The sequence below is a fragment of the Salvelinus fontinalis genome, chromosome 33, assembly GCF_029448725.1.
Source record: "Salvelinus fontinalis isolate EN_2023a chromosome 33, ASM2944872v1, whole genome shotgun sequence".
Taxonomy (NCBI): Eukaryota; Metazoa; Chordata; class Actinopteri; order Salmoniformes; family Salmonidae; genus Salvelinus; species Salvelinus fontinalis.
In genome coordinates this window covers 28,424,542-28,451,057 of record NC_074697.1, presented here as the reverse complement: position 1 = coordinate 28,451,057, position 26,516 = coordinate 28,424,542, and the positions used below count along the sequence as shown (strand labels likewise).

The 26,516-nt window shown below is 44.1% G+C and overlaps 1 protein-coding gene across 1 annotated transcript in view; it reads right to left on the bottom strand.

Annotated features, from left to right (window-relative positions):
- The window catches only part of LOC129831947 (endothelial cell-selective adhesion molecule-like), an 85,370-nt gene extending 63,490 nt beyond the window's left edge, over positions 1 to 21,880 (bottom strand). Inside the window, exon 1 of the mRNA XM_055895590.1 lies at positions 21,478 to 21,880. Coding sequence (XP_055751565.1) covers positions 21,478 to 21,532 — 55 coding nt within the window. The 5' untranslated portion in view covers positions 21,533 to 21,880. The remainder of the gene's footprint in view (positions 1 to 21,477) is intronic.
- Positions 21,881 to 26,516: the final 4,636 nt, after the last annotated feature.

The window sequence follows — 26,516 nt, the reverse complement described above, 5'->3', positions numbered from 1 at the left end:
AAAATGTCAGTGAAGACACTTGCCAGTTGGTCAGCGCATGCTCGGAGTACACGTCCTGGTAATCCGTCTGGCCCTGCGGCCTTGTGAATGTTGACCTGATTAAAAGGTCTTACTCACGTCGGCTACGGAGAGCGTGATCACACAGTCATCCAGAACAGCTGATGCTCTCATTCATGCTTCAGTGTTATTTGCCTCGAAGCAAGCATAGAAGTTATTTAGCGCATCTGGTAGGCTCATGTCCCTGGGCAGCTCTCGGCTGTGCTTCCCTTTGTAGTCCGTAAATCGTTTGCAAGCCCTGCCACATCCGACGAGCGTCGGAGCCAGTGTAGTACGATTCAATCTTAGTCCTGTATTGCCCTCTGACGAAACATCAAAGCGTCATAGCAGGATTTCTTATAAGTTTCTGGGTTAGAGTCCCGCTCCTTCTTGATCGGAGCTCATCCATTTTGTTATTCAATGATTGCACTTTGGTTAATAGGACTGATGGTAGAGGATTACTCACTCGCCGTCAGATCCTTACAAGGCACCACGACCAACATCTCCAATATCTCGGTCTGCGAATGACGGGGATTTGGGCCTTGTCAGGTGTCTGAAGTAAATCCTTCACATCCAACTCGTTAAAAGAAAAAACTTCATCCATTACAATGTGAGAATCGCTGTCCTGAAATCCAGAAGCTCTTTTCGGTCATAAGAGACCGTGACAGAAATATTATTTACAAAATAAGTTACAAATAATGCAAAAAACACAATAGCACAATTGGTTAGGAGCCCGTAAAAATGTCAGCCCTCTCCTCCGGTGCCATTCTCTCTTTCCCACCATTTCATCAAAATAGTTTAAGCTGCTTTTTTTAACAATAAATCACTCATCTGGCTTTCAAGTCTATAAAAAATTGCTTTTTTGTAAAAGAAATTAACAGAACCACACATCCACTAATAATGACCAATAGCAGGCATAGAAAAAGAACACACGTCTCAAACAAGCTCTCAAGCTTTTACGTAGCCAGCTAATCTTTATATTTCAAGTCTAGCCAACTATTTGCTAGCTAACAAAGTAGAACTGATGAAAACCTTCCTGTCTGTCGGTCTTCAACTGTTTGAACAGCATACTAGCCTGTCCACTTTGTTAAGATGCTTCAAGTGGCCTACTGTACCTGTATAAGAATATGTTAATTTCTTAGAATGAGAACAAGTTGCCAATATAAAATGTGAATTTATTTATTTTACACACAGACAGCCAGCACAACATTCTGTGGCTAAAATGCTGCCACGTATGACAGAAATTGAGAATACATTTGCCAGAATTGATACTCCCGTAGGGTCTGCTCTCCATCAATTTTGAGAGTGGAGACAAAAAGGGTATGGTATACGGTTTGAAAAACGGCCCTAATAAAGCGTCTAAATTAGAACATAATGCCTGTACTGTAACATGCTTACACTTAGAGCTCCGATTCTGCACTTCACAGCTCTGTATGGGTTTGACTGACAGCCATTCTGAACTTAAGCACAATGCACAATAAGAAGCTGGCCCCATCTTTCCTGGCAATTGGGCAACTTTTGCTAATGGTTTGTCTGAGTAAGGGGAATGCTGTAAATAAACGAAGACTAAATGCATTTTAAAGATGAGACTGATGATTATAATAAAACAGCGCAAGCAAGCAAAACACAAGTGAATGCACGCATCTGAATGCACTCATGATTCCATTCTATGTGCACCAAAAATACAATGCGTTTCTCTCAATTGCCTTGTGAAAGCCTAACATAAAGATTGTATTTTATAACTTAGCTAGTCATGTTGACAATTGGACAAGCTTTCAAATCTTGCCCACCTGACCCAGATTGAGATTCATAAATTAACCGCTTTTTGGCTTGAGTAAACAGTAAGTGTGTGATGGCTGGGGATGCAAGGTTTTGTTCCAAATACACCAGTTAGTCCTGACTCAAACCCTTGTAATTTTTTGGTCTGACGTTGCACTGACCCCACACTTTTCAGAAATAGTCTTATTATGTTACTGAATGTATTGTGGCAGCCTAGGGGTCACGAGGTGAAACTCCCAATTAAATAAGACAGCGGGAGACCGTTTTGTGATGCTCAAACAAAAGTTTATCTTTAATAAAGGTTGGTGAGAAATAAAACTGAAACGGGTGAGTCACTGTCTGGCGTGGCGGCTCCTTGGACCGTCAGTGTTAATGAACAAAACAGAGAGCGATGAGTCTGGGGTTTCAATACTTGCACCAGGGGTGTTGCTGCCCGTGAATGGGTCCTCTTCCTTTGGCCCAAAGAAAAGGGAGAGCGAGAGACAGATGAGTCAAACATTGCCTAGTATCTTCTTTGGCGTCTGATCGAGATGCCCATCATACGCACGCCGGTTCTTCTGAAGTCTAAGCTTACCCTCTGCCTGTCTGCCCAAGTAACTGCACCTCTACTTATACCCATTTGGAGAAACGGGGGACAGGTGAGACCCATTCCAGGTGCCAATTGATTGCAGCACCTGGACAGGGTAGTATTGGTGTTGACACCAGCCCCAGTTGGTGCCTGTAGAGCTGTCCATGGTGCCGACTCCCCTTGGGCTCTCTAGCACTCTGGAGCTGACCAAGGTCCTTCTCAGCTCCCTCCTGGCCCCCAGGTTGCCACATACACCTCAAGCTCATAGCCTTCTGGTGGGCTGTCGATCAACTAAATCAAATTTTATTGGTCACATACACATGGTTAGCAGATGTTAATGCAAGTGTAGCGAAATGCTTGTGCTTCTAGTTCCGATAGTGCAGTAATATCTAACAATTTCACAACAACTACCTTATACACAACTGTAAAGGGATGAATAAGAATATGTACATATAAATATGTGGATGAGCGATGGCCGTGCAGGCAAGATGCAGTAGATGGTATAGAGTACAGTATATACATATGAGTATGTAAACATTATATAAAGTGGCATGGTTTAAAGTGACTAGTGGTACATTTATTAAAGTGGCTAGAGATTTGAGTCTATGTTGGCAGCAGCCACTCATTGTTATTGATGGCTGTTAAACAGTCTGATGGCCTTGCGATTGAAAAACAGCCTCTGTCTCTCGGTCCCCGCTTTGATGCACCTGTACTGACCTCGCCTTCTGGATGATAGCGGGGTGAACAGGCAGTGGCTTGTGTGGTTGTCCTTGATCTTTTTGGCCTTCCTGTGACATCGGGTGATGTAGGTATCCAGGAGGGCAGGTAGTTTGCCCCCGGTGATGTGTTGTGCAGACCACACTACCCTCTGGAGAGCCTTACGGTTGTGGGTGGAGCAGCTGCCGTACCAGGCAGTGATTCAGCCCGACAGGATACTCTCGATTGTGCATCTGTAAAGGTTTGTGAGGGTTTTTGGTGACAAGCCAAATTTATTCAGCCTCCTGAGGTTGAAGAGCCGCTGTTGTGCTGCATTCACCACTGTCTGTGTGGGTGGACCATTTCAGTTTGTCCATGATGTGTATGCCGAGGAGCTTAAAACTTTCCAACTTCTCCACTACTGTCCCGTAAATGTGGATGGGGGGGTGCTCCCTCTGCTGTTTCCTGAAGGCCACAATCATCTCCTTTGTTTTGTTGACTTTGAGTGGGAGGTTATTTTCCTGACACCACACTCCGAGGGCTCTCCTCCATGTAGGCGCTCTTTGTTTGTAATCAAGCCTACCACTGTAGTGTCGTCTGCAAACTTGATGATTGAGTTGGAGGCGTGCATGGCCACACAGTCATGGTTGAACAGGGAGTACAGGAGAGGGCTGAGAATGCATCTTTGTGGGGCCCCAGTGTTGAGGATCAGCGGGGTGATGTTTCCTACACTCACCACCTGGGGGTGGCCTGTCAAAGTCCAGGACCCAGTTGCACAGGGTGGGGGTCGGCGATTGCGTCGTCTGTGGATCTATTGGGGCGGTAAGCAAATTGGAGTGGGTCTAGGGTGGAGGTGATATGATCCTTGACTAGTCTCTCAAAGCACTGTATGATGACAGAAGTGAGTGCTACAGGGCGATAGTCATTTAGCTCAGTTACCTTAGCTTTCTTGGGAACAGGAACAATGGTGGCCCATTGCATCCCTCTTGGACAGGGCATCGGCATTCCAATGGGATTTCCCGGACCTGTGCTCCACGATAAAGTTAAAGGCTTGCAACTCCAAAAACCATCTAGTGGCGCAGGCATTACCATCTTTGGGCATGGCCATCCATTTGAGGTGGGCATGATCTACATGAAGGTAAATTTCCTCCCCCGTACATAGTACTTGAGCTCCATTAAGGCCCATTTTATAGACAGACAATTGTTCTCGGGTCGAATAGTTTCTCATGTTTGAGTAACTTACGGCTGATGTATGTCACGGGATGCTCCTTGCCACCTCGAATCTGAGACAGCACGGCGCCAAGGCACACCTCTGAGGCATTGGTACAGACCACAAAGGGCTCCTGAAAGTTGGGAGTGACGAGTACCAGTTCCACACAGACTGCTGCAGGGTCGAGAAAGCCTGGTCCGAGTGACGTGGTGGGGCAGGCGTTGGGCGGGGCCACAGTGTCTCCTGACCGCTCCTGTCTCAGCCTCCAGTATTTATGCTGCAGTAGTTTGTGTCGGGGGGCTAGGGTCAGTTGGTTATACCTGGAGTACTTCTCCTGTCTTATCCAGTGTCCTGTGTGAATTTAAGTATGCTTTCTCTAATTCTCTCGTTCTCTCTTTCTTTCTCTCTCTGAGAACCTGAGCCCTAGGACCATACATCAGGACTACCGGGCATGACAACTCCCTGCTGCCCCCAGTCCGCCTGGCCTTGCTGCTATTCCGGTTTCAACGGTTCTGCCTGCGGTTACGGAACCCCTACCTGTCCCAGACCTGCTGTTTTCAACTCTTAATGATCGGCTATGAAAAGCCAACAGATTTATTCCTGATTATTATTTGACCATGCTTGTCATTTATGAACATTTTGAAAATCTTGGCTCTCCAATTTTCTCCTTCTCTCTTTCTTTCTCTCGGAGGACCTGAGCCCTGGGACCATACGTCGGGACTGCCGGGCGTGGTGGCTCCTTGCTGTCCCCAGTCCGCCTGGCCTTGCTGCTGTTCCGGTTTCAGCTGTTCTGCCTGCGGTTATGGAACCGCCACCTGTCCCAGACCTGTTGTTTTTCAACTCTTAATGATCGGCTATGAAAAGCCAACTGAATATTATTCATGATTATTATTTGACCATGCTTGTCACTTATGAACATCTTGGCATAGTTCTGTTATAATCGCCACCCGGCACAGCCAGAAGAGGACTGGCCACCCCTCATAGCCTGGTTCCTCTCTAGGTTTCTTCCTAGGTTTTGGCCTTTCTAGGGAGTTTTTCCTAGCCACCGTGCTTCTACACCTGCATTCTAGCTGTTTGGGGTTTTAGGCTGGGTCTCTGTACAGCACTTCGAGATATCAACTGATGTACGAAGGGCTATATAAAATAAACTTGATTGATTGATTGTCTGGTCATGTCATGGAGAGGGGCAGCAGTTGTGACAAACTGGGGAATAAACCGTTGATAATACTCCACCAACCAAAGAAAAGTTTAGCTGCTTCTTTGAGGTGGGCTTCGGCCAGGTTGAAATAGCCTCCACCTTTCGCTGCAGAGGTTAGACGCTCCCCCGGCCAATCGTGTAGCCCAGATTTTCACCCTCATTTAGGCCAAGCCTGTATTTTCTGGGGTTGGCCATGAAGCTGGCCTCTCGTAAGGGCCCTCAAGACTGCATCCAGCCATGATAGATGGGTGGTCCATTCTGAACTATGAATGATTGTCAGCCAGTTAGGCTGCTGGATACTCATGGAGCTCTGTGCCCCCCCGAACAGAAGGACGCGATAGCCGACTTTTCTTTGGCAGCTTCTGTCAGGGGTACCTACCAGTACCCCATGCTCAGATCTAATATGGAGATAAAGTGGGCAGGCCCTAATCTCTCTGAGGGCCCATGCCAAATATTTTCAGCCTCCTGAGGGGGAAGAGGTGCTGACGTGCCCTCTTTACAACTGTGTGTGTGGACCGTGTTAACGCAGAGGAACTCGAAGCTCTCGACCTGCTCCCCTAGAGCCCCATCAATGAGGTTGTTTTAATATGGCGCCACACTTTAAAATGGCGCCGGAAGAAATGGCAGCAGTTTTACGGGCGCCGAACCAATTGTGCTAGTATGTGTTTTTTTTTGCCTTATTTGTAACTTATTTTGTACATAATGTTTCTGCCACCGTATCAGGACAGCGATCACTCACCTCGGATTAGACACAAAAAAAAATATTCAACAAGCAGGACATACTGTTAACATCCCCGTTAATAGCAAGAGAAAGACGCAGGTACAGAGGACACAGAGTGGGGTGCCTCGTAAGGATACGCAAAAGGCGAGTGGGAAAGCTGCAGTTACCGTCAATATTACTCACCAACGTACAATCATTGGACAATAAATTAGACGAGGTACGATCACGAATATCCTACCAACGGGACATCAAAAACTGTAACAGTTTATGTTTCACGGAAACGTGGCTGAATGATGACATGGATATTCAGCTAGCAGGATATAAGCTGCACCGGCTAGATAGAACAGCACATTCCGTCCGGTAAGATGAAGGGGTGGGGTGTCTGTGCATATTTGCAAACAGCTGGTGCACGAAATCTAAGGAATTCTCTAGAATTTGCTCACCTGAAGTAGAGTATTTTATAATAACTCTTGGCAAATCGTTTGGTCTACAGTTTCATCTATACTTTTCGTGGCTGTTTATTTACCACCACAAATGACCTCCAGCAGGTCATTTTGCAGGGATCTGGCAGTGCACCTCCTTGCACAAAGGCGGAGGTAGCGGTCCTGCTGCTGGGTTGTTGCCCTCCTACGGCCTCCTCCACGTCTCCTGATGTACTGGCCTGTCTCCTGGTAGCGCCTGCATGCTCTGGACACTACGCTGACAGACACAGCAAACCTTTTTGCCACAGTTCGCATTGATGTGCCATCCTGGATGAACTGCACTACCTGAGCCACTTGTGTGGGTTGTAGACTCCGTCTCATGCTACCACTAGAGTGAAAGCACTGCCAGCATTCAAAAGTGACCAAAACATCAGCCAGGAAGCATAGGAACTGAGAAGTGGTCTGTGGTCACCACCTGCAGAATCACTCCTTTTTTGGGGGTGTCTTGCTAATTGCCTATAATTTCCACCTTTTGTCTATTCCATTTGCACAACAGCATGTGAAATTTATTGTCAATCAGTGTTGCTTCCTAAGTGGACAGTTTGATTTCACAGAAGTGTGATTGACTTGGAGTTACATTGTGTTGTTTAAGTGTTCCCTTTATTTTTTTGAGCAATATATATATACACACACAGTGGGGAGAACTTGATACACTGCCGATTTTGCAGGTTTTCCTACTTACAAAGCATGTAGAGGTACAGGGGGGCAAAAAAGTATTTAGTCAGCCACCAATTGTGCAAGTTCTCCCACTTAAAACGATGAGAGAGGCCTGTAATTTTCATCATAGGTACACTTCAACTATGACAGACAAAATGAGAAAAAAAATACAGAAAATCACATTGTAGGATTTTTAATGAATTTATTTGCAAATTATGGTGGAAAATAAGTATTTGGTCACCTACAAAGCAAGATTTCTGGCTCTCACAGACCTGTAACTTCTTATTTAAGAGGCTCCTCTGTCCTCCACTCGTTACCTGTATTAATGGCACCTGTTTGAACTACCAAAAGAATTCTCTTCGATCCTAATCACAGTCGTGTATATTCCCCCCCAAGCAGACACATCGACGGCCATGAAAAAACTTAATTGGACTCTATGTAAACTGAAAACCACATATCCTGAGGCTGCATTTATTGTAGCCGGGGATTTTAACAAGGCTAATCTGAAAACAAGGCTCCCCAAATTCTATCAGCATATCGACTGTGCTACCAGGGCTGGCAAAACCCTAGACCACTGTTATTCTAACTTCTGCGATGCAAATAAGGCCCTCCCCCGCCCTCCCTTCGGAAAAGCTGACCACGACTCCATTTTGTTGCTCCCAGCCTATCGACAGAAACTAAAACAGGAAGCACCCGCGCTCAGGTCTGTTCAACGCTGGTCCGACCAATCGGATTCCACGCTTCAAGATTGGTTCGATCACGTGGACTGGGATATGTTCCGCATTGCGCCGAACAACATTGCCGAATACGCTGATTCGGTGTGCAAGTTTATTAACAAGTGCATTGGTGATGTTGTACCCACAGTGTCTATTAAAACATTCCCCAACCAGAAACCTTGGATTGATGGCAGCATTCTCACAAAACTGAACACGCGAACCACTGCTTTTAAATCAGGGCAAGGTGACCGGAAACATGACCGAATACAAACAGTGTAGCTATTCCCTCCGCAAGGCAATCGAACTAGCTAATTTATTTATTTATTTTATTTTTTTTACCGTTATTTTACCAGGTAAGTTGACTGAGAACACGTTCTCATTTGCAGCAACGACCTGGGGAATAGTTACAGGGGAGAGGAGGGGGATGAATGAGCCAATTGTAAACTGGGGATTATTAGGTGACCATGATGGTTTGAGGGCCAGATTGGGAATTTAGCCAGGACACCAGGGTTAACACCCCTACTCTTACGATAAGTGCCATGGGATCTTTAATGACCTCAGAGAGTCAGGACACCCGTTTAACGTCCCATCCGAAAGACAGCACCCTACATAGGGCAGTGTCCCCAATCACTGCCCTGGGGCATTGGGATATTTTTTTAGACCAGAGGAAAGAGTGCCTCCTACTGGCCCTCCAACACCACTTCGAGCAGCATCTGGTCTCCCATCCAGGGACTGAGCGTAAGTACAGAGACAAAGTGGAGTCGCAATTCAACGGCTCAGACACGAGGTATGTGGCAGGGTCTACAGTCAATCACGGACTACAAAAGAAAACCAGCCCCGTCGCAGATCACGATGCCTTGCTCCCAGACAGACTAAACAACTTCTTTGCTCGCTTTGAGGACAATACAGTGCCACTGACACATTCCGCTATCAAAACCTGCAGGCTCTCCTTCACTGTAGCCAACGTGAGTAAAACATTTAAACGTGTTAATCCTCGCAAGGCTGCAGGCCCAGACGGCATCCCCGGCCGCATCCTCAGAGTATGCGCAGAACCAGCTGGCTGGTGTGTTTACAGACATATTCAATCAAGCCGTATCCCAGTCTGCTGTCCCCACATGCTTCAAGAGGGCCACCAGTGTTCCTGTTCCCAAGAAAGCTAAGGTAACTGAGCTAAATGACTACCGCCCTGTAGCACTCACTTCCGTCATCATGAAGTGCTTTGAGAGACTAGTCAAGGACCATATCACCTCCACCCTACCTGACACCCTAGACCCACTCCAATAGGTCCACAGACAACGCAATCGCCATCACACTGCACACTGCCCTAACCCATCTGGACAAGAGGAATACTTATGTAAGAATGTTGTTCATCGACTACAGCTCAGCATTTAACACCATAGTACCCTCCAAACTCGTCATTAAGTTTGAGACCCTCTGTCTCGACCCCGCCCTGTGCAACTGGGTCCTGGACTTCCTGACGGGCCACCCCCAGGTGGTGAGGGTAGGTAACATTACATTTTACATTACATTTAAGTCATTTAGCAGACGCTCTTATCCAGAGCGACTTACAAATTGGTGCATTCACCTTATGACATCCAGTGGAACAGCCACTTTACAACAGTGCATCTAAATCTTTTAAGGGGGGGGGGGTCAGAAGGATTACTTTATCCTATCCTAGGTATTCCTTAAAGAGGTGGGGTTTCAGGTGTCTCCGGAAGGTGGTGATTGACTCCGCTGTCCTGGCGTCGTGAGGGAGTTTGTTCCACCATTGGGGGGCCAGAGCAGCGAACAGTTTTGACTGGGCTGAGCGGGAACTGTACTTCCTCAGTGGTAGGGAGGCGAGCAGGCCAGAGGTGGATGAACGCAGTGCCCTTGTTTGGGTGTAGGGCCTGATCAGAGCCTGGAGGTACTGAGGTGCCGTTCCCCTCACAGCTCCGTAGGCAAGCACCATGGTCTTGTAGCGGATGCAAGCTTCAACTGGAAGCCAGTGGAGAGAGCGGAGGAGCGGGTTGACGTGAGAGAACTTGGGAAGGTTGAACACCAGACGGGCTGCGGCGTTCTGGATGAGTTGTAGGGGTTTAATGGCACAGGCAGGGAGCCCAGCCAACAGCGAATTGCAGTAATCCAGACGGGAGATGACAAGTGCCTGGATTAGGACCTGCGCCGCTTCCTGTGTGAGGCAGGGTCGTACTCTGCGGATGTTGTAGAGCATGAACCTACAGGAACGGGCCACCGCCTTGATGTTAGTTGAGAACGACAGGGAGTTGTCCAGGATCACGCCAAGGTTCTTAGCGCTATGGGAGGAGGACACAATGGAGTTGTCAACCGTGATGGCGAGATCATGGAACGGGCAGTCCTTCCCCGGGAGGAAGAGCAGCTCCGTCTTGCCGAGGTTCAGCTTGAGGTGGTGATCCGTCATCCACACTGATATGTCTGCCAGACATGCAGAGATGCGATTCGCCACCTGGTCATCAGAGGGGGGAAAGGAGAAGATTAATTGTGTGTCGTCTGCATAGCAATGATAGGAGAGACCATGTGAGGTTATGACAGAGCCAAGTGACTTGGTGTATAGCGAGAATAGGAGAGGGCCTAGAACAGAGCCCTGGGGGACACCAGTGGTGAGAGCACGTGGTGAGGAGACAGATTCTCGCCACGCCACCTGGTAGGAGCGACCTGTCAGGTAGGACGCAATCCAATCCAACATCTCCACCCCGCTGATCCTCAACACTAGGTCCCCACAAGGGTGCGTTCTCAGCCCTCTCCTGTACTCCCTGTTCACCCACGACTGCGTGGCCATGCACGACTCCAACTCAATCATCAAGTTTGCAGACGACACTACAGTGGTAGGCTTGATTACCAACAACGACGAGACAGCCTACAGGGAGGAGGGCCCTCGGAGTGTGGTGTCAGGAAAATAACCTCACAATGTCAACAAAACAAAGGAGATGATCGTGGACTTCAGGAAACAGCAGAGGGAGCAGCCCCCTATCTACATTGACAGGACAGTGGTGGAGATGGTGGAGAGTTTTAAATTCCTCGGCATACACATCACAGATTAACTGAAATGGTCCACCCACACAGACAGCGTGGTGAAGAAGGCGCAGCAGCGCCTCTTCAACCTCAGGAGGCTGAAGAAATTCAACTTGTCACCAAAAACACTCAAACTTTTATAGATGCACAAGCGAGAGCATCCTGTCGGGCTGTATCACCGCCTGGTACGGCAACTGCTCCGCCCATAACCGGAAGGCTCTACAGAGGGTAGTGAGGTCTGCACAACGCATCACCGGGTGCAAACTACCTGCCCTACAGGAAACCTACACCACCCGATGTCACAGGAAGGCCATAAAGATCATCAAGGACAACAACCACCCGAGCCACTTTCTGTTCACCCCGCTATCATCCAGAAGGCGAGGTCAGTACAGGTGCATCAAAGCAGGGACCGAGAGACTGTAAAACAGCTTCTATCTCAAGGCCATCAGACTGTTAAACAGCCATCACTAACATTGAGTGGCTGCTGCCAACATACTGACTCAACTCCAGCCACTTTAATAATGGAAAAATTGATGTAATCAATTTATCACTAGCCACTTCATATTATATAATGTTTACTTACCCTACATTACTCATCTCATATGTATATACTGTACGCTATACCATCTACTGCATCTTGATGTAATGTATCACTAACCACTTTAAACAATGCCACTTTATATAATGTTTTCATACCCTACATTACTCATCTCATATGTATATACTGTACTCTATACCATCTACTGCATCTTGCCTATGCCGTTCGGCCATCACTCATTTATATATTTTTATGTACATATTCATTCCTTTACACTTGTGTGTATAAGGTAGTTGTGAAATTGTTAGGTTATATTACTGCATGGTTGGAACTAGAAGCACAAGCATTTCGCTACACTTGCATTAACACCTGCTAACCATGTGTATGTGACAAATAAATTTGATTTGAGAGGTTTGGTGTATGTGTAGGAAGGTGTACACAGAACAGAAGAAGCGAAGGAGACAAGACCAAAAAGACACTGGAATAGCTTCAGTGGATTGCAGCAAGGGAATGGTTATCTAGGATTGCGGGCTGCCTCGGATATGGAAGGTTTGAGATGGAAGTTCCTTGAAGACTTTCTGCTGTGGATAGGTACTCCAAGTGTGGAATTTGAACAAAGAATTTAATTAACCTTGTAAAATTCCAATGTGACTTCTCGAAGTTATGAGACAGAAAGTGACAACCTTATATACATTTTTAAGAATATATTGCTGGTAAAGTGCTGCAGAGAATTCTGACCAGCTGTCTGTGGCTTGAGACCAATTCAGTCATTCCCAATAGGTCCAGACATCCTAGTATAGCAGTGCACATGGCTGATGAATATGGTTGTGATCTCCACTACAGTATGAGAAATTCTATGAATGCCTAGCCACAATCCGTATCTGCTTTCAGACAATTGCTCCATTTATATGGTGGATGAAAACGCCAATAAATACTGACATGCTCGGTGAGTGCAATTGTTTGTGTGACTGCACCCTTGAAAGAATAGAGGGGGGCTTCAAACACCAGTCACAGAGGTAGACTCTGTTTATGCAGATCACGAGCCTCTAGACCTGGGGCATGTTCAGCAGGACACACTGTTTTGGAACGTTCAGATGGAAATATGTTATGTAGAACAAACATCTTTCCAACATGCAGAACAAGGAATCATGTCGGCTTTGTTCACGGCATTTCTATCTGCAATGTTTGGCAACTGAACGTGGCACTGGTTTTACAGTATGTGGCCTGAACCTGCCTGTCTGAAAATGCCACTGACTATGATACAGAACCTAAAGATCTGTGTCAGGCCTGACTGGCCACAGACATTCAGAACCAGTAAATCAATTCCCCACAACCCTTAAATTGTCTATTTTACACATAACAGACTCTCTGTATGCATCTGAATCATCAAACCCAAAAATGTACATTTGGTTATCCATGTCTGACAAAAGAGACGTCTGCTACTCTGAGTACATGATGCCTCATTCTGTATTGAAAACATGGACTAATAGTAGTGATCCATTAGAAATATCAGAGAGCAGAATACCCACTGAGATAATTATTTTAGAAGTAAAGCCATTTAGAATAATTGCAGCCTGTTAAATAACAGAATGATTTGAGACAACTGAACAGACAAATGGCGTCAGTTTCAGATTTGAAACTATCAAACGAACAAATATGTCCCTATATTTTCAAAATGAGTTCCATATTTGATGGCCCTGAGGTATGGTAGATGCCATACCACGTGAATGGAGTGCATACTAGGACATCTTAGCACCTGAACCGGAAAATACTTTAAGGGAGCCTGAGCAAGCCCTCTGAAAATGCCAATGGTTACTGGGCTTATCAGGTCGAAGCAGGTTTCTGAGAAGCAGCCCTGCTCGCATCAATTTAGAGAGCCAACCAGGCGACCTCATGGCTTGAAATAGAAATGAGAAAAGCTCAAAAGTTCCACTCCCAAGAACATCTAATAAAAATCACTGTTTATTTTCCCCCGATATGTAACCTAATTTCTCCTGTTATCATATTTATCACTCTGATGAAAAGTTACTAGGCGCCAATGACAGCGCAAATAAATGTATTTGGTTTGATTAGACATTCTCCATTCAGCCAATAAGGTTGTGTTGCACATCCATAAAGGTAATATAATCTACCAGGACTTCCAAGGCTCTTAGTAATGTCAAATGTCTTGACTCAGGGGGACTTAAAACCTGGCAATTCCAATAGCCAACAGTAATTACCAAAGCAGGTTGCCTGGAATGGCACTTATAAATCTATTGGTCTGATTTCCATGATTACGTACCGCTGGAGACAGGATAATTGAAGAGCAAGTTGTATCCAATTCCCTGATCTGAGATCTAACATGTTTATATTCTGTAATTCCTTATTGACTTAGAGAACATTGTTAGGGAGGGAGTCAGTCCAACTAAGAAGGGTCTTTATTAAGAGGTCAATTGAAACTGCAGACAACTAATGAAAAGCATATTGTGGAAGAAAGCTGTATCCCCTTTAAAACTGAACACACCGATTGGCATGCGTTTTTCTGTTGATCATTAGAAAAACAAGATTTCAGTCGGAGCTGTATTTCCTGACCGATTGTGCGTTTGGTTAATTATGTTTTTCCCCCCACAAGGCACTATAGAAGCCCATTTCCCTTTCTCAAAATCCCCAGATTGAATCTAAGATAAAATGAGTTACAGATTTCTTGAGTTGATGTTTTTGCAGAGGATGTTTTAGTTGCACAATTTCACATCTGAGTTGAAGGTGTTTGGTGCAGTATTTCTCAAGTAAGACGTGTTGTCGTACGTAAACAAATTTAGAGCTGCTGGGCAGGTCTGTCTCACTGTCTATGCTATTGGACAGAGAACAATCATTGTAGCTGTTCACTCCATGTTAGTTGGCAAATGGACATCGTTAAATCAAAACCCAACCTTCAGTTACCCATTGTGACACACGGATGTTCCAAACTCAGACAGACTTTATGACCAAAATTATCCTATTTACATGTTGTAGTCAATTTTGACCCCAGAATAACTGTTTGCCACAAAGTCTCACTCATGAGAGAGAAGCATACTTAGCTGGCTGTAATCGGCATTGGACAACAGCCATACCCTGTGCTGATCAATCCCTTGCAGTAGCCTCCTTGGAAGGTCCTTAGACCTTACAAGCCAGGTTTTGTGAGGCTAAAGCCTGACAGCACCTTCTAAGACCAGGTCACACCCCTCCTGATTTACCCCATCCACCTGTCCCAAGGCCTGCAGCCAGCAGAGAGGATAAAGCATGCCTCGCTCTCACTCAATGAATACTAATCTCTCATCTCCCCACAGCCAAAACCATCAATCTCCCTCCTCCGTTCCAACACAGCCATCTTCTGCCCTTTTCCCCTGACAAACCCATCTAGCTTTACTCTGCAAGCCTATCATCCATCATTACAGAGCAAACCAATCTCCAACAGCTCTCTAACACAGACCCATCCTCTGCCATTACACCCCCGGATCACATCGCTCTACAATTACACACAAACAACTAATCTTCCACTCGCTCACTACAAAACTCTTCACTTCGACCCGGTAACCCGTCTCCTACTTGCACAACAAAGCCGACAGAATAAAGGTAGGCTTTCCGGACAGACCACCACTTTCCACGCCTTTATACCCTGCCTCGGAAATCAATGGCAAGCCATTTTAAAATGTCAATGAAAGATGCTTTTAGAGGTTTCGGTTTTAACAAAGGGCTGTTTGTGTTGGTACACGAGGGGGAATAACAGTTCTACAGCTGCGACTAGACCACCACAGCCTCCCACTAGGCTCAACCTGATTGTGATGAACTGTAAAAGAAAATGCAACACTATGTGCAGAATGTGGATTTGTTCATGACATGTATGGTAGTATACACTAACAGGGATGATTCATAAAAATGTGTTGGTTTGTGATCTTCCATTGATTGTTTCGATCTCTGAATCCCACACACTGCTGTCAGTTTGTCTGTTTGAGCGAAAGGAGATTCTACCCCATTAGTGCATGTTATTTTCCCAGGATGCACCTGGCCTAAAACACCACCCGAAGCCAGGGAGCAAATGGCACATCGCTTGCTCAGAGATCTGCCATTTATGATTGACACCGTGATACCGTTAACCCCTGGACATCAAGTACTCCAACTGACATGCATTGTATGAAAGTGAGCCAAACGAAGTCAATACTAAAAAGGTGAATAAGTGAACTGAAACATTTTAGGAGCACGGCCTTATATCTATTACAGATTATTGGATGACTGTCATTCATATTTTATTCACACAGTTCGAAGTAACATCGATAGGTTAAGGCTACTACTGTAAATTATTTTCCAATTTTCCCTATACCCACTATGAGGTTGCTACAACCTAGCCTATGAATTAAAGTTTACGAAGTAGATGCACACAGGTCGAGATAAAGATTTGATGTTACAGACAGTGACACATTCAATACCGCCTTGCACACCCTTGCCTGCATCTAGCTGATCTAGGGTGTAATCATTAGTCCAACATTTGTAAACAAGAGTTTCTATTGGACAAATTCAGGTATGTTTATCCCCTTTGCTTCTGCTTAAGAAATATTTTAACAGAATCGGCAGAATGAATACACCCCTGAACACAAACACAGTTCACTTTCATAGCAGCCACATTGTATCCCTTCTCGCATCTATGCACTCTCCTCCTCTCACCTTTACCCTTTGTGCATTTGAAGTTCACAAACAAACAATCTCAGCTGTATGTGACCAGGTAAAAACCTTTCCCAAACCATATCATAACCACTACACACTGTTGTCACCATTTTAGTTAAAGTATTGTCATAGTCAACATAGCTAATAGAACTAACGCGTTAGTAAAGCCGCTACAATTATGCAGTAATGTTACAGTGTATAGTCAGTACGCAGTTTAGCAGGCAGTTACACCAGCGGGCCCCGATGGCAATACATTTGTAAAACCAAAAGCTTACCTTGACTTGGAAGAGTACCAGTGTTCTGTTGGATATAGCCAACTAGCTGACATGGCATCCCTCTGTTTGAGCCAGGGCTAAATAGGCTAGAATTATTAAATCTCTCCACCACTCTTGCTTCTCCTTCATTTTTTAATAAATTAATTTGTTCAAAAATGTTAAACTATTGTCTTTCTCTTTGAGTCAACTACTCACCACATTTTTTGCACTGCAGTGTTAGCTGAAGCTTATGGTTTCAGTGATAGACTAATTATCTGATCCTTTGATTGGGTGGACAACATGCCAGTCAATGCTGCAAGAGCTCTGATATATGTTTGAGGACGTCCTCCGGAAGTTGTCATAATTACTGTGTAAGTCTATGGAAGGGGGTGAGAACCATGCGCCTCATAGGTTTTGTATTTAAGTCAATGTACCCAGAGGACGGAAACTAGCTGTCCTCCGGCTACACCAAATTGCCACCCTACAGAGTGCTGTTGAGGATAGTGTGGACCTTCATTACAAAACAGCGTGTTTTAATAAATCATTTGACGACATGTGAATATATAGTTTTATCTAAAAAGGATAACTAAATGTTTTCCAAATTTTATGAAATTTACTGAGGAGGAAGGTCCTCCCCTGAGGAGCCTCCACTGTCTCAGTCAGTAATTGGCAGTGGGGTGAGTGGCGTGGCCTCACTGGCCTGTGTTCCAACTCCTCTCACTAAGCCTTCCGTTCCTCCCACCCCCACTCCCCTGCCTGATGCCTGCCCTCTCACCTGCCTGCCCTCCTCCACCTTCCCACCCCTGCATCATTAGTCACATAAGGACAGGATCTAGATGTGTTGGTGGTGAAGTGCTCCTGTCAAGCTGCAGCTGTGACAGCACCCACACCGCCACCTTTACTGCAGTCTGTGTGCCTCAGCTCGCTTCACTGCCACACTCGGCTTCATCATCACAACCGCTCTGTTTCCTTCTCCAGAGTCACACTGTACCGTAGTAAAATACAATCATAAATCACTGTACTGTATGTTTGACTGAGTATTATCGTGCCACAAAGACAGGCCTATTTTCAACCCATTAAATAACCATTGTATGCTACTTTTGTCTTGCTGCTAATTCAAGTCAGACCCATCAGCAGATTGACAGTGTATAAAAGGTTACTGTATGCTATTCTGAAGGGAGCTCAAACAGAATGGGAAGAAACACAGGAGTCTATATTACAATACATATTCAAATATTAAAACTCAGTGTAACATGTTCACCCATTCACTGTCAGTAGGAGTTAATGAGGTGAAATATTGACTGTAGGTGCTACATGTCCTGGCTGCATTGTGGGGGGTATATATATAATAACAATAATAAATTGCCCCAGCTAGCTTGGCACTAGCCTTGCTAATGATCTCTGCTGAGAGAGGAGCCGACTCCGAGGCACTGGCTCCCTCCGTGCCCACTGTTACTATGGAACACATGTGATTTTGCTAACTTCACATTTAGCCAATAGTGAACACAAGTAAAAACCCCTGGGGGTGGGGACAGTACTACTGTTCGATCAACTTTAATACCAAAGAGTACCATAAAGCACTACTTGGTGATTAATTGCTCACATGGACCCAACATAAATTCACATATTTCAGTGTATCTCATATTATGGTTGACAGAAAGAGTTGGGTCTGCCAAGAGTGGGTGAAAATGCACATTGGTGATGAAATTTCACTTCCTTATGTTATAAAATACATTTTACCAAGACAAATATAATTCTTCAAGTTCTGACTCGTTCATTGAGGTCGTTCTCTAACATATCATTAACAGTGTATTTACATAGAGATAATGTTTGTCGAATCAGCTGTCTCAAACAAAGAAAACTGTCACATAGCAATGTTATCATATCTCTTCTGTCAGGCCTAATTGGCCAGTTTAAGTTAAAATGTGACATTTGCACTAGCTGTCAACCCTGTCAGTGTGTTTATTGACAAGGGGCTTCCTCAATCCAATAGCCTAATTTTACTGCTTTTCCTCCCCAGTGAGGAAAAAAGAAGCTCATAGATCACTTTCTTTTTTTTCACCTTTATTTAACCAGGTAGGCTAGTTGAGAACAAGTTCTCATTTGCAACTGCGACTTGGCCAAGAAAAAGCATAGCAGTGTGAACAGACAACAACAGAGTTACACATGGAGTAAACAATAAACAAGTCAATAACATGGTAGAAAAAAAGAGAATCTATATACAATGTGTGCAAAAGGCATGAGGAGGTAGGCAATAAATCAAATTATTACAATTTAGCAGATTAACACTGCTCCTCCACAAGGTACAGATACAGCGACAGGAGACACTAATGGCTAACAGAGAGTAGCAACATAATACAAAGAAACAGGATTTGTTACTTTTCCCTCTAAATAGCTTGGGTATGAAATACTATTCCACAGATCATTCTGTCCTAATCTGAGCATAGCAACGGTGATAAAAACATGCAAAAACTAATGAAAACTTTAATGACATTTTGTTTTGTAAATGGAAGCTCTCCATTGACAGTAGGCTTAGTTAATGTTAGGAGGCAACAGGTTCAGCTGGGTGAGCATTTAATAGGCCCCATCATGTGCTCGCATTAAGCACACACACAGAGATATACCCATACACACCCATAAACTAGCAACACAGTGTAATCACCTTCCTTATCTAGCAGCAAACTGCAGTATCATGGTCTGACATCTGCAGAACGTTATGGGGGCCGAGTTGAGCGGTTATAACTGATAGTCCAGAGCAGTGGTTTTCAAAAATATCCTCTGCGACCACCAAACCTCTCGCCATTTTGTTGTAGCCCTGAACTAACTCACCTAATCAAGGACTTGATGATTAGTTGACCAGTTGAATCAGGTGTGCTAGCTGTGGAATAGTTAAAATACATGGAACGGCTGGGGTTCCCCGAGGAGAGGTTTTAAAATCCCTGGCCTTGAGCCCTCAAATTCATATCTGGACCTCTAAACCAGTTCCACTGTTTCTCCCCCCTGTTCCTCCCCTCTAATCAAGGACTGATTTGGAGTACTCAAATCTTACCTAAGAGGTCTGGAGCACTGCTAGTTTTCTGTTTTACCTGATAATGAATTGCTCCCACCTAGTGTCCAAGGTCTACATCAGTCAATGATTAGAGGGGCAGAATGAAAAACGAATGAACAAAGCAGTGGAACTGGCTTCGAGGTCCAGAATTAAATTTGAGGGATGTATTTAAGACTAACAAAAGGGAAATGCCTTTTCTGGCTCATGCAGTTCAGTTGTCCACCCTTATATACTGTTATCCTAATTGATCAAACTCCACCCAGGTGTCCTGTCCTACGGCATAGATGATAAATCCTCTCTGACTGGAGGAGCCAATGGTTGCTGTCAATCCCCTGACATCCTATGGAAGTAGGACAGACGGAAGTAAAATAATGCTGTGAGTTGATGAGTTCATGTTGGCCGTGGCCTATCCTTCAACACAGGGTTTACTCCAGGCTGAACGGATAGTGTCATGATGAACACACTCCAACTCCATGTTTGCCATTTTAATCCCAGCCTGACGTGAAACCAGTCCCTTAGCCAGTCTGTCGTCATCACTCGCGTTTTAATCTCATCAACCAAGACCGCCACCCGGGCCGGCCGGTGAATCTGTACCTTGTCCTTGCCTTGTTAAAACGCCAGGGCAAATCAGAGGATTACAACCTCCTTTGACTTCAGCAGCGTGGGCTGGACAGCTTAGCGACAACCACAATGCTCATCTCACTGTGCTGCTAGAAGTCAATCTAGTATGGGGGTTTCCTCAACACAAAATAAGTTACAATATAAAACATGTTTATTTTGTTCCCCAACTGGTGGCATGCGGGTGATTTTACTTGGCTCCCCAAGCTTGAGAAACAAAATAAAAAACATTTTTTTTTACATAACTGTAAAAACACCAGCAAATCAGCACCAAGCTATTTTTATTTAGGAAATATTTTCCAAAGTATTCCCACACAGAGATGTGTGTGATCGTACACAAATTTTAACAATATTTCAAGTGATTGTTTTAATCAAATATGATCTGTTTGGGGTTATTGCGGTCAATTTGCACAAAAATTATTTGTAATTATGTTCAGGTCCCCTAACCATCCGCTCAAGAAAACAAAATCGGCCTGCGTCTGAATCTAGCTGATTAAAAACAACATCTCTAAAAATCAGAAAAACAATGCAATTTGATAGTTTGAACTGTCCTGACAGGTGAACGGATGTATGTAGTAACCTATGAGCACACCACACCTTTCTCCCCTCCACTATTGAAGAAACCAACACCTGGTTCAATTGTGCTTTGAAAAATAATAGCCACCTAAAAAACATGTAGATGTATCTAGTACAGGGAATAATAAGATATATTTTCACTTTAGGGGCCAAATCTCAGGAGGCAATTTCTACAAACTACATTACAACACTATTGTAACAACATGCACATGCTTTTGGGCCAGACAGTGGATCCCACATGTCTAATCAATATCATTTATCTATTGATATCAAATACTGCCGATTGAGAGCCAAGATCTGCTTTTCGTCATGCTAGAACACTAGAGAGCGAGGTCTTCACACATGCTTTAGGTATTCATTGGCTACATCATAATTATAAAACAGGTGGTAGCCTGCCGTATAGCCACAGCAGTTCGACATCTTATAAACAATGTGAAATTGCCTGAGGAATTTTCCAATGCCGCATCTTCTGAAAGCTACACAGAACCACTAAATGTGAAAAATAACGTATACCACAAGACCGTAACCTAACAGTCTGTATGTGTAAATAAATGACGCATAGAGCCTGGAACGACAAAAATGATTGAAATAGTAGAAAATTTGGCACTTTTTTTACATAATCCAAAAAAACAAAAGAGTAAATAGAATAGTTGCGGCACAAAATGATCTTACCTTGAAAAATCCATAACAACAACAGGAGCGCTCGGACTCTCCCAGACATCGCCATTGCCCAACATGAACCGCACGTGCCCGGTGCAAAACGAACAGCAAACTTGTCTAAAGGGAGTGGGCGTCTGTTGTCTTTTTGAAGTTCGTCTCCTGTTCAGTGAGCTCTCATTCGCTCCACTTCTGGCCAAAGTGAACGCGGGAAGCAGAACTTAGACAGTATAGAAAGGTAATGGTTTATTAATTATTTCAGTTTTCCCGTCCGCCGAGCAAACATTGCAGAGAACTGGCGCTGGTACACTTCCACCGTACACCGTACATTTGTCGAGAAATCGACGCTCTGTTTCCCTTGACTTTACCCGTCACTCCTGAAACCCTTACATATGTGCTGCGGCCCCTCTCTCTCCAGAGTTGAAATGTAGACAGTAGTCTCCCCTCCTTACCCTCGAAGTGGACCGTTATAACGGGTCACCTGCCCGCCTGCACCTGTGCGTACATGAAACGCCCCGCCCCCTATCATTATGGGCATGGTTTAATTTTGCACTGGTTGTTTTTATACTTTCTACTCTGTAACATCTCTACACCAGATTCATAATCTATAGTACTAATTACTATGAACTAAGGCATGTAATGAAGCCTTATTAACTGTGGAAAAAAAGTTATTAAAGGCCCAGTGCGTTCAAAAAAAGTGATTTGCCTGTGTTTTTTTTTTCATATATATATATATACTGGTACAGTATACTGGTATTCTGTATATATATATATATATATATATATATATATATATATATATATATATATATATATATATATATATATACTGTACCAGTCAAAGGTTTGGACACACCTACTCATTCAAGGGCTTTTCTTTCCTTTTACTATTTTCTACATCGTAGAATAATAGTGAAGACATCAAAACTATGAAATAACACATATGGAATCATGTTGTAACCAAAATAGTGTTAAACAAATATATATTTGAGATTGTTCAAAGTAGCCGCCATTTGCCTTGACGACAGCTTTCCACACTCTTGGCATTCTCTCAACCAGCTTCATTAGGAATGCTTTTCCAACAGTCTTGAAAGAGTTCCCACATATGCTGAGCACTTGTTGGCTGCTTTTCACTCTGCGCTCCAACTCATAACAAACCATCTCATTTGGGTTGAGGTCGGGGGATTGTGGAGGCCAGGGCATCTGATGCAGCACTCCATCACTCTCCTTCTTGGTCAAATAGCCCTTACACAGCCTGGAGGTGTGTTTTAGGTCATTGTCCTGTTGAAAAACAAATGATAGTCCCACTAAGCGCAAACCGGATGGGATGGCGTATCATTGCAGAATGCTGTGGTAGCCATGCTGGTTAAGTGTGCCTTGAATTCTAAAGAAATAATTGACAGTGTCACTAGCAAAGCACCCCCACACCATCACACCTCCTCCTCCATGTTTCACGGTGGGAACCACACATGCAGAGGTCACCCGTTCAACTACTCTACATCTCACAAATACACAGTGGTTGGAACCAAAAATATCAAATTTAGATTCATCAGACCAAAGGACAGATTTGCACCGGTCTAATGTCCTTTGCTCGTGTTTCTTGGCCCAAGCAATTCTCTTATTATTATTGGTGTCCTTTAGTAGTGGTTTCCTTGCAGCAATTCGACCATGAAGGCCTGATTCACACAGTCTCCTCTAAACAGTTGATGTTGAGATGTGTCTGTTACTTGAACTCTGTGATGCATTTATTTGGGCTGCAATCTGAGGCTGGTAACTCTAATGAACGTATCCTCTGCACCAGAGGGGTCTTCCTTTCCTGTGGCGGTCCTCATGAGAGCCAGTTTCATCATAGCGATTAAGGGGTTTTGCAACCTCACTTGAGGAAACTTTCAAAGTTCTTGACCTCTGACTGACCTTCATGTCTTCAAGTAATGATGGACTGTTGTTTCTCTTTGCTTATTTGAGCTGTTTCTTACATAATATGGACTTGGTATTTTACCAAATAGGGCTATCTTCTGTTTACCACCCCTACCTTGTCACAACACAACTGATTGGCTCAAACACATTAAGAAGGAAAGAAATTCCACAAATTAACTTTTAACAATGTAGTCACCTGCATTCCAGGTGACTACCTCATGAAGGTGGTTGAGAGAATGCCAAGAGTGTGCAAAGCTGTCATCAAGGCAAAGGGTGGCTACTTTGAAGAATCTCAAATATAAAATACAGTGGGGACAACAAGTATTTGAAACACTGACGATTTTGTAGGTTTTCCTACTTACAAAGCATGTAGAGGTCTGTCATTTTTATCATAGGTACACTTCAACTGTGATAGACGGGATCTAAAACAAAAATCCAGAAAATCACATTGTATGATTTTTAAGTAATTAATTAGCATTTTATTGCATAACAGAAGTATTTGATCACCGACCAACCAGTAAGAATTCCGGCTCTCACAGACCTGTTAGTTTTTCTTTAAGAAGCCCTTCTGTTCTCCACTCATTACCTGTATTAACTGCACCTGTTTGAACTCGTTACCTGTATAAAAGACACCTGTCCACAGACTCCAACCTCTCCACAATGGCCAAGACCAGAGAGCTGTGTAAGGACATCAGGGATAAAATTGTAGACCTGCACAAGGCTGGGATGGGCTACAGAACAATAGGCAAACAGTTTGGTGAGAAGGCAACAACTGTTGGCGCAATTATTAGAAAATGGAAGAAGTTCAAGATGACGGTCAATCACCCTCGGTCTGGGTCTCCATGCAAGATCTCACCTTGTGGGGCATCAATGATCATGAGGAAGGTGAGGGATCAGCCCAGAACTACACGGCAGGAGCTGGTCAATGACCTGAAGAGAGCTGGGACCACAGTCTCAAAGAAAACCATTAGTAACACACTACGCCGTCATGGATTCAAATCCTGCAGCGTACGCAAGGTCCCCCTGCTCAAGCCAGCGCATGTCCAGGCCCGTCTGAAGTTTGCCAATGACCATCTGGATGATCCAGAGGAGGAATGGGAGGAGGTCATGTGGTCTGATGAGACAAAAATAGAGCTTTTTGGTCTAAACTCCACCCGCCGTGTTTGGAGGAAGAAGAAGGATGAGTACAACCCCAAGAACACCATCCCAGCCGTGAAGCATGGAGGTGGAAACATCATTCTTTGGGGATGCTTTTCTGCAAAGGGGACAGGACGACTGCGCCGTATTGAGGGGAGGATGGATGGGGCCATGTATCGCAAGATCTTGGCCAACAACCTCCTTCCCTCAGTAAGAGCATTGAAGATGGGTCGTGGCTGGGTCTTCCAGCATGACGACGACCCGAAACACACAGCCAGGGCAACTAAGGAGTGGCTTCGTAAGAAGCATCTCAAGGTCCTGGAGTGGCCTAGCCAGTCTCCAGACCTGAACCCAATAGAAAATCTTTGGAGGGAGCTGAAAGTCCGTATTGCCCAGCGACAGCCCCAAAACCTGAAGGATCTGGAGAAGGTCTGTATGGAGGAGTGGGCCAAAATCCCTGCTGCAGTGTGTGCAAACCTGGTCAAGAACTACAGGAAACGTATGATCTCTGTAATTGCAAACAAAGGTTTCTGTACCAAATATTAAGTTCTGCTTTTCTGATGTATCAAATACTTATGTCATGCAATAAAATGCTAATTAATTACTTAAAAATCATACAATGTGATTTTCTGGAATGTTGTTTTAGATTCCATCTCTCACAGTTGAAGTGTACCTATGATAAAAGTTACAGACATTACATGCTTTGTAAGTAGGAAAACCTGCAAAATCGGCAGTGTATCAAATACTTGTTCTCCCCACTGTATATTTTGATTTGTTTAACACTTTTTTGGTTACTACATGATTCCATGTGTGTTATTTCATAGTTTTGATGTCTTCACTATTATTCTACAATGTAGAAAATTGTAAAAATTAAGAAAAACCCTTGAATGAGTAGTTGTGAAATTGATGATAATGCCCTTTTAGTGTAAGAACTGTTTGAAAAGACCAGCTGAAATTTCAACCTGGATCACCAGACATCACCGGGTGGTAAATTAGTTAATAGACCAATAAGAAAGAGTTCCAAACCTCTCTGCCAATAGCAGCTAGTTTTCAGTTTTCCCCTCCTCACTCAGACCACTCCCAGACAGTCCTAGCAAAATTATTTCTATATAAATTGCTCATTGCTAAGAAGCTGTTTTTGTTTATTTTTGACCCTTTTAATTGAAAACAATCACAGTAAGGTACTTAATTGTTGCCCATAAATGATTTTATATTGAAATCTAAATGGCTGCATTGGACCTTTAAGGTCCAGTGCCAAGGGGATACAAGCATTGGCCTACAGGCTTGTCAAAGATTTAAGAAGATAAGCATGGCAGTGGCCTGTCTTCTGAAGGGATAGGGTGTATGGAATAATGATGTGAATGAGCATAGAGAAGATTATTCCTGATTTGTACTGAAATGTATATTCAGGTCAATGCCATAGATAAAACATTTCAGGGATTTAGTTCATACTGAAATTTATTCCAGATTAAGTCTATAAAGATGCGAAATCAGTTAAAGTGCATTACCTGAGTCTCATTTAAAAGTTTACTTATAGGACACACTTCTTTCGCATGTAAAAATCCCCAGGAAACATTAACAGATAGTTGTGTGAGAGGACAGATAGGAGCACGAGCTAGGCTTTTAAGTTGTAGTGTAAGTCTGAGGTCCTGCCTCAGCTCATAAATGGGTTGTCAGGTGAAATATTAATGTCTGCGTGGCCAATGTGTTGTTTTAGTTGTTGGATGTAATGGATTTATTACATGATATCATATCCAGCATCTTTTAGACTGATCTGTCCTCACCTCGACCTGCAGTGAAGTACACAACGACCATGACCGCCACCACTGCTAACCTCACCCCACTACCTCATCACATCAGACCTGTGTGTTCCAGGACTTAGAGTTAATAATTGACTGGCAGACTCTTGAATTTTTCATGGCCTCATATTTTCGGTCCTGCTTTTCCTGCTTTTTAACATTGCCAGCCAATTTGACAGAGGTCATAGCTTACGAAGAAGA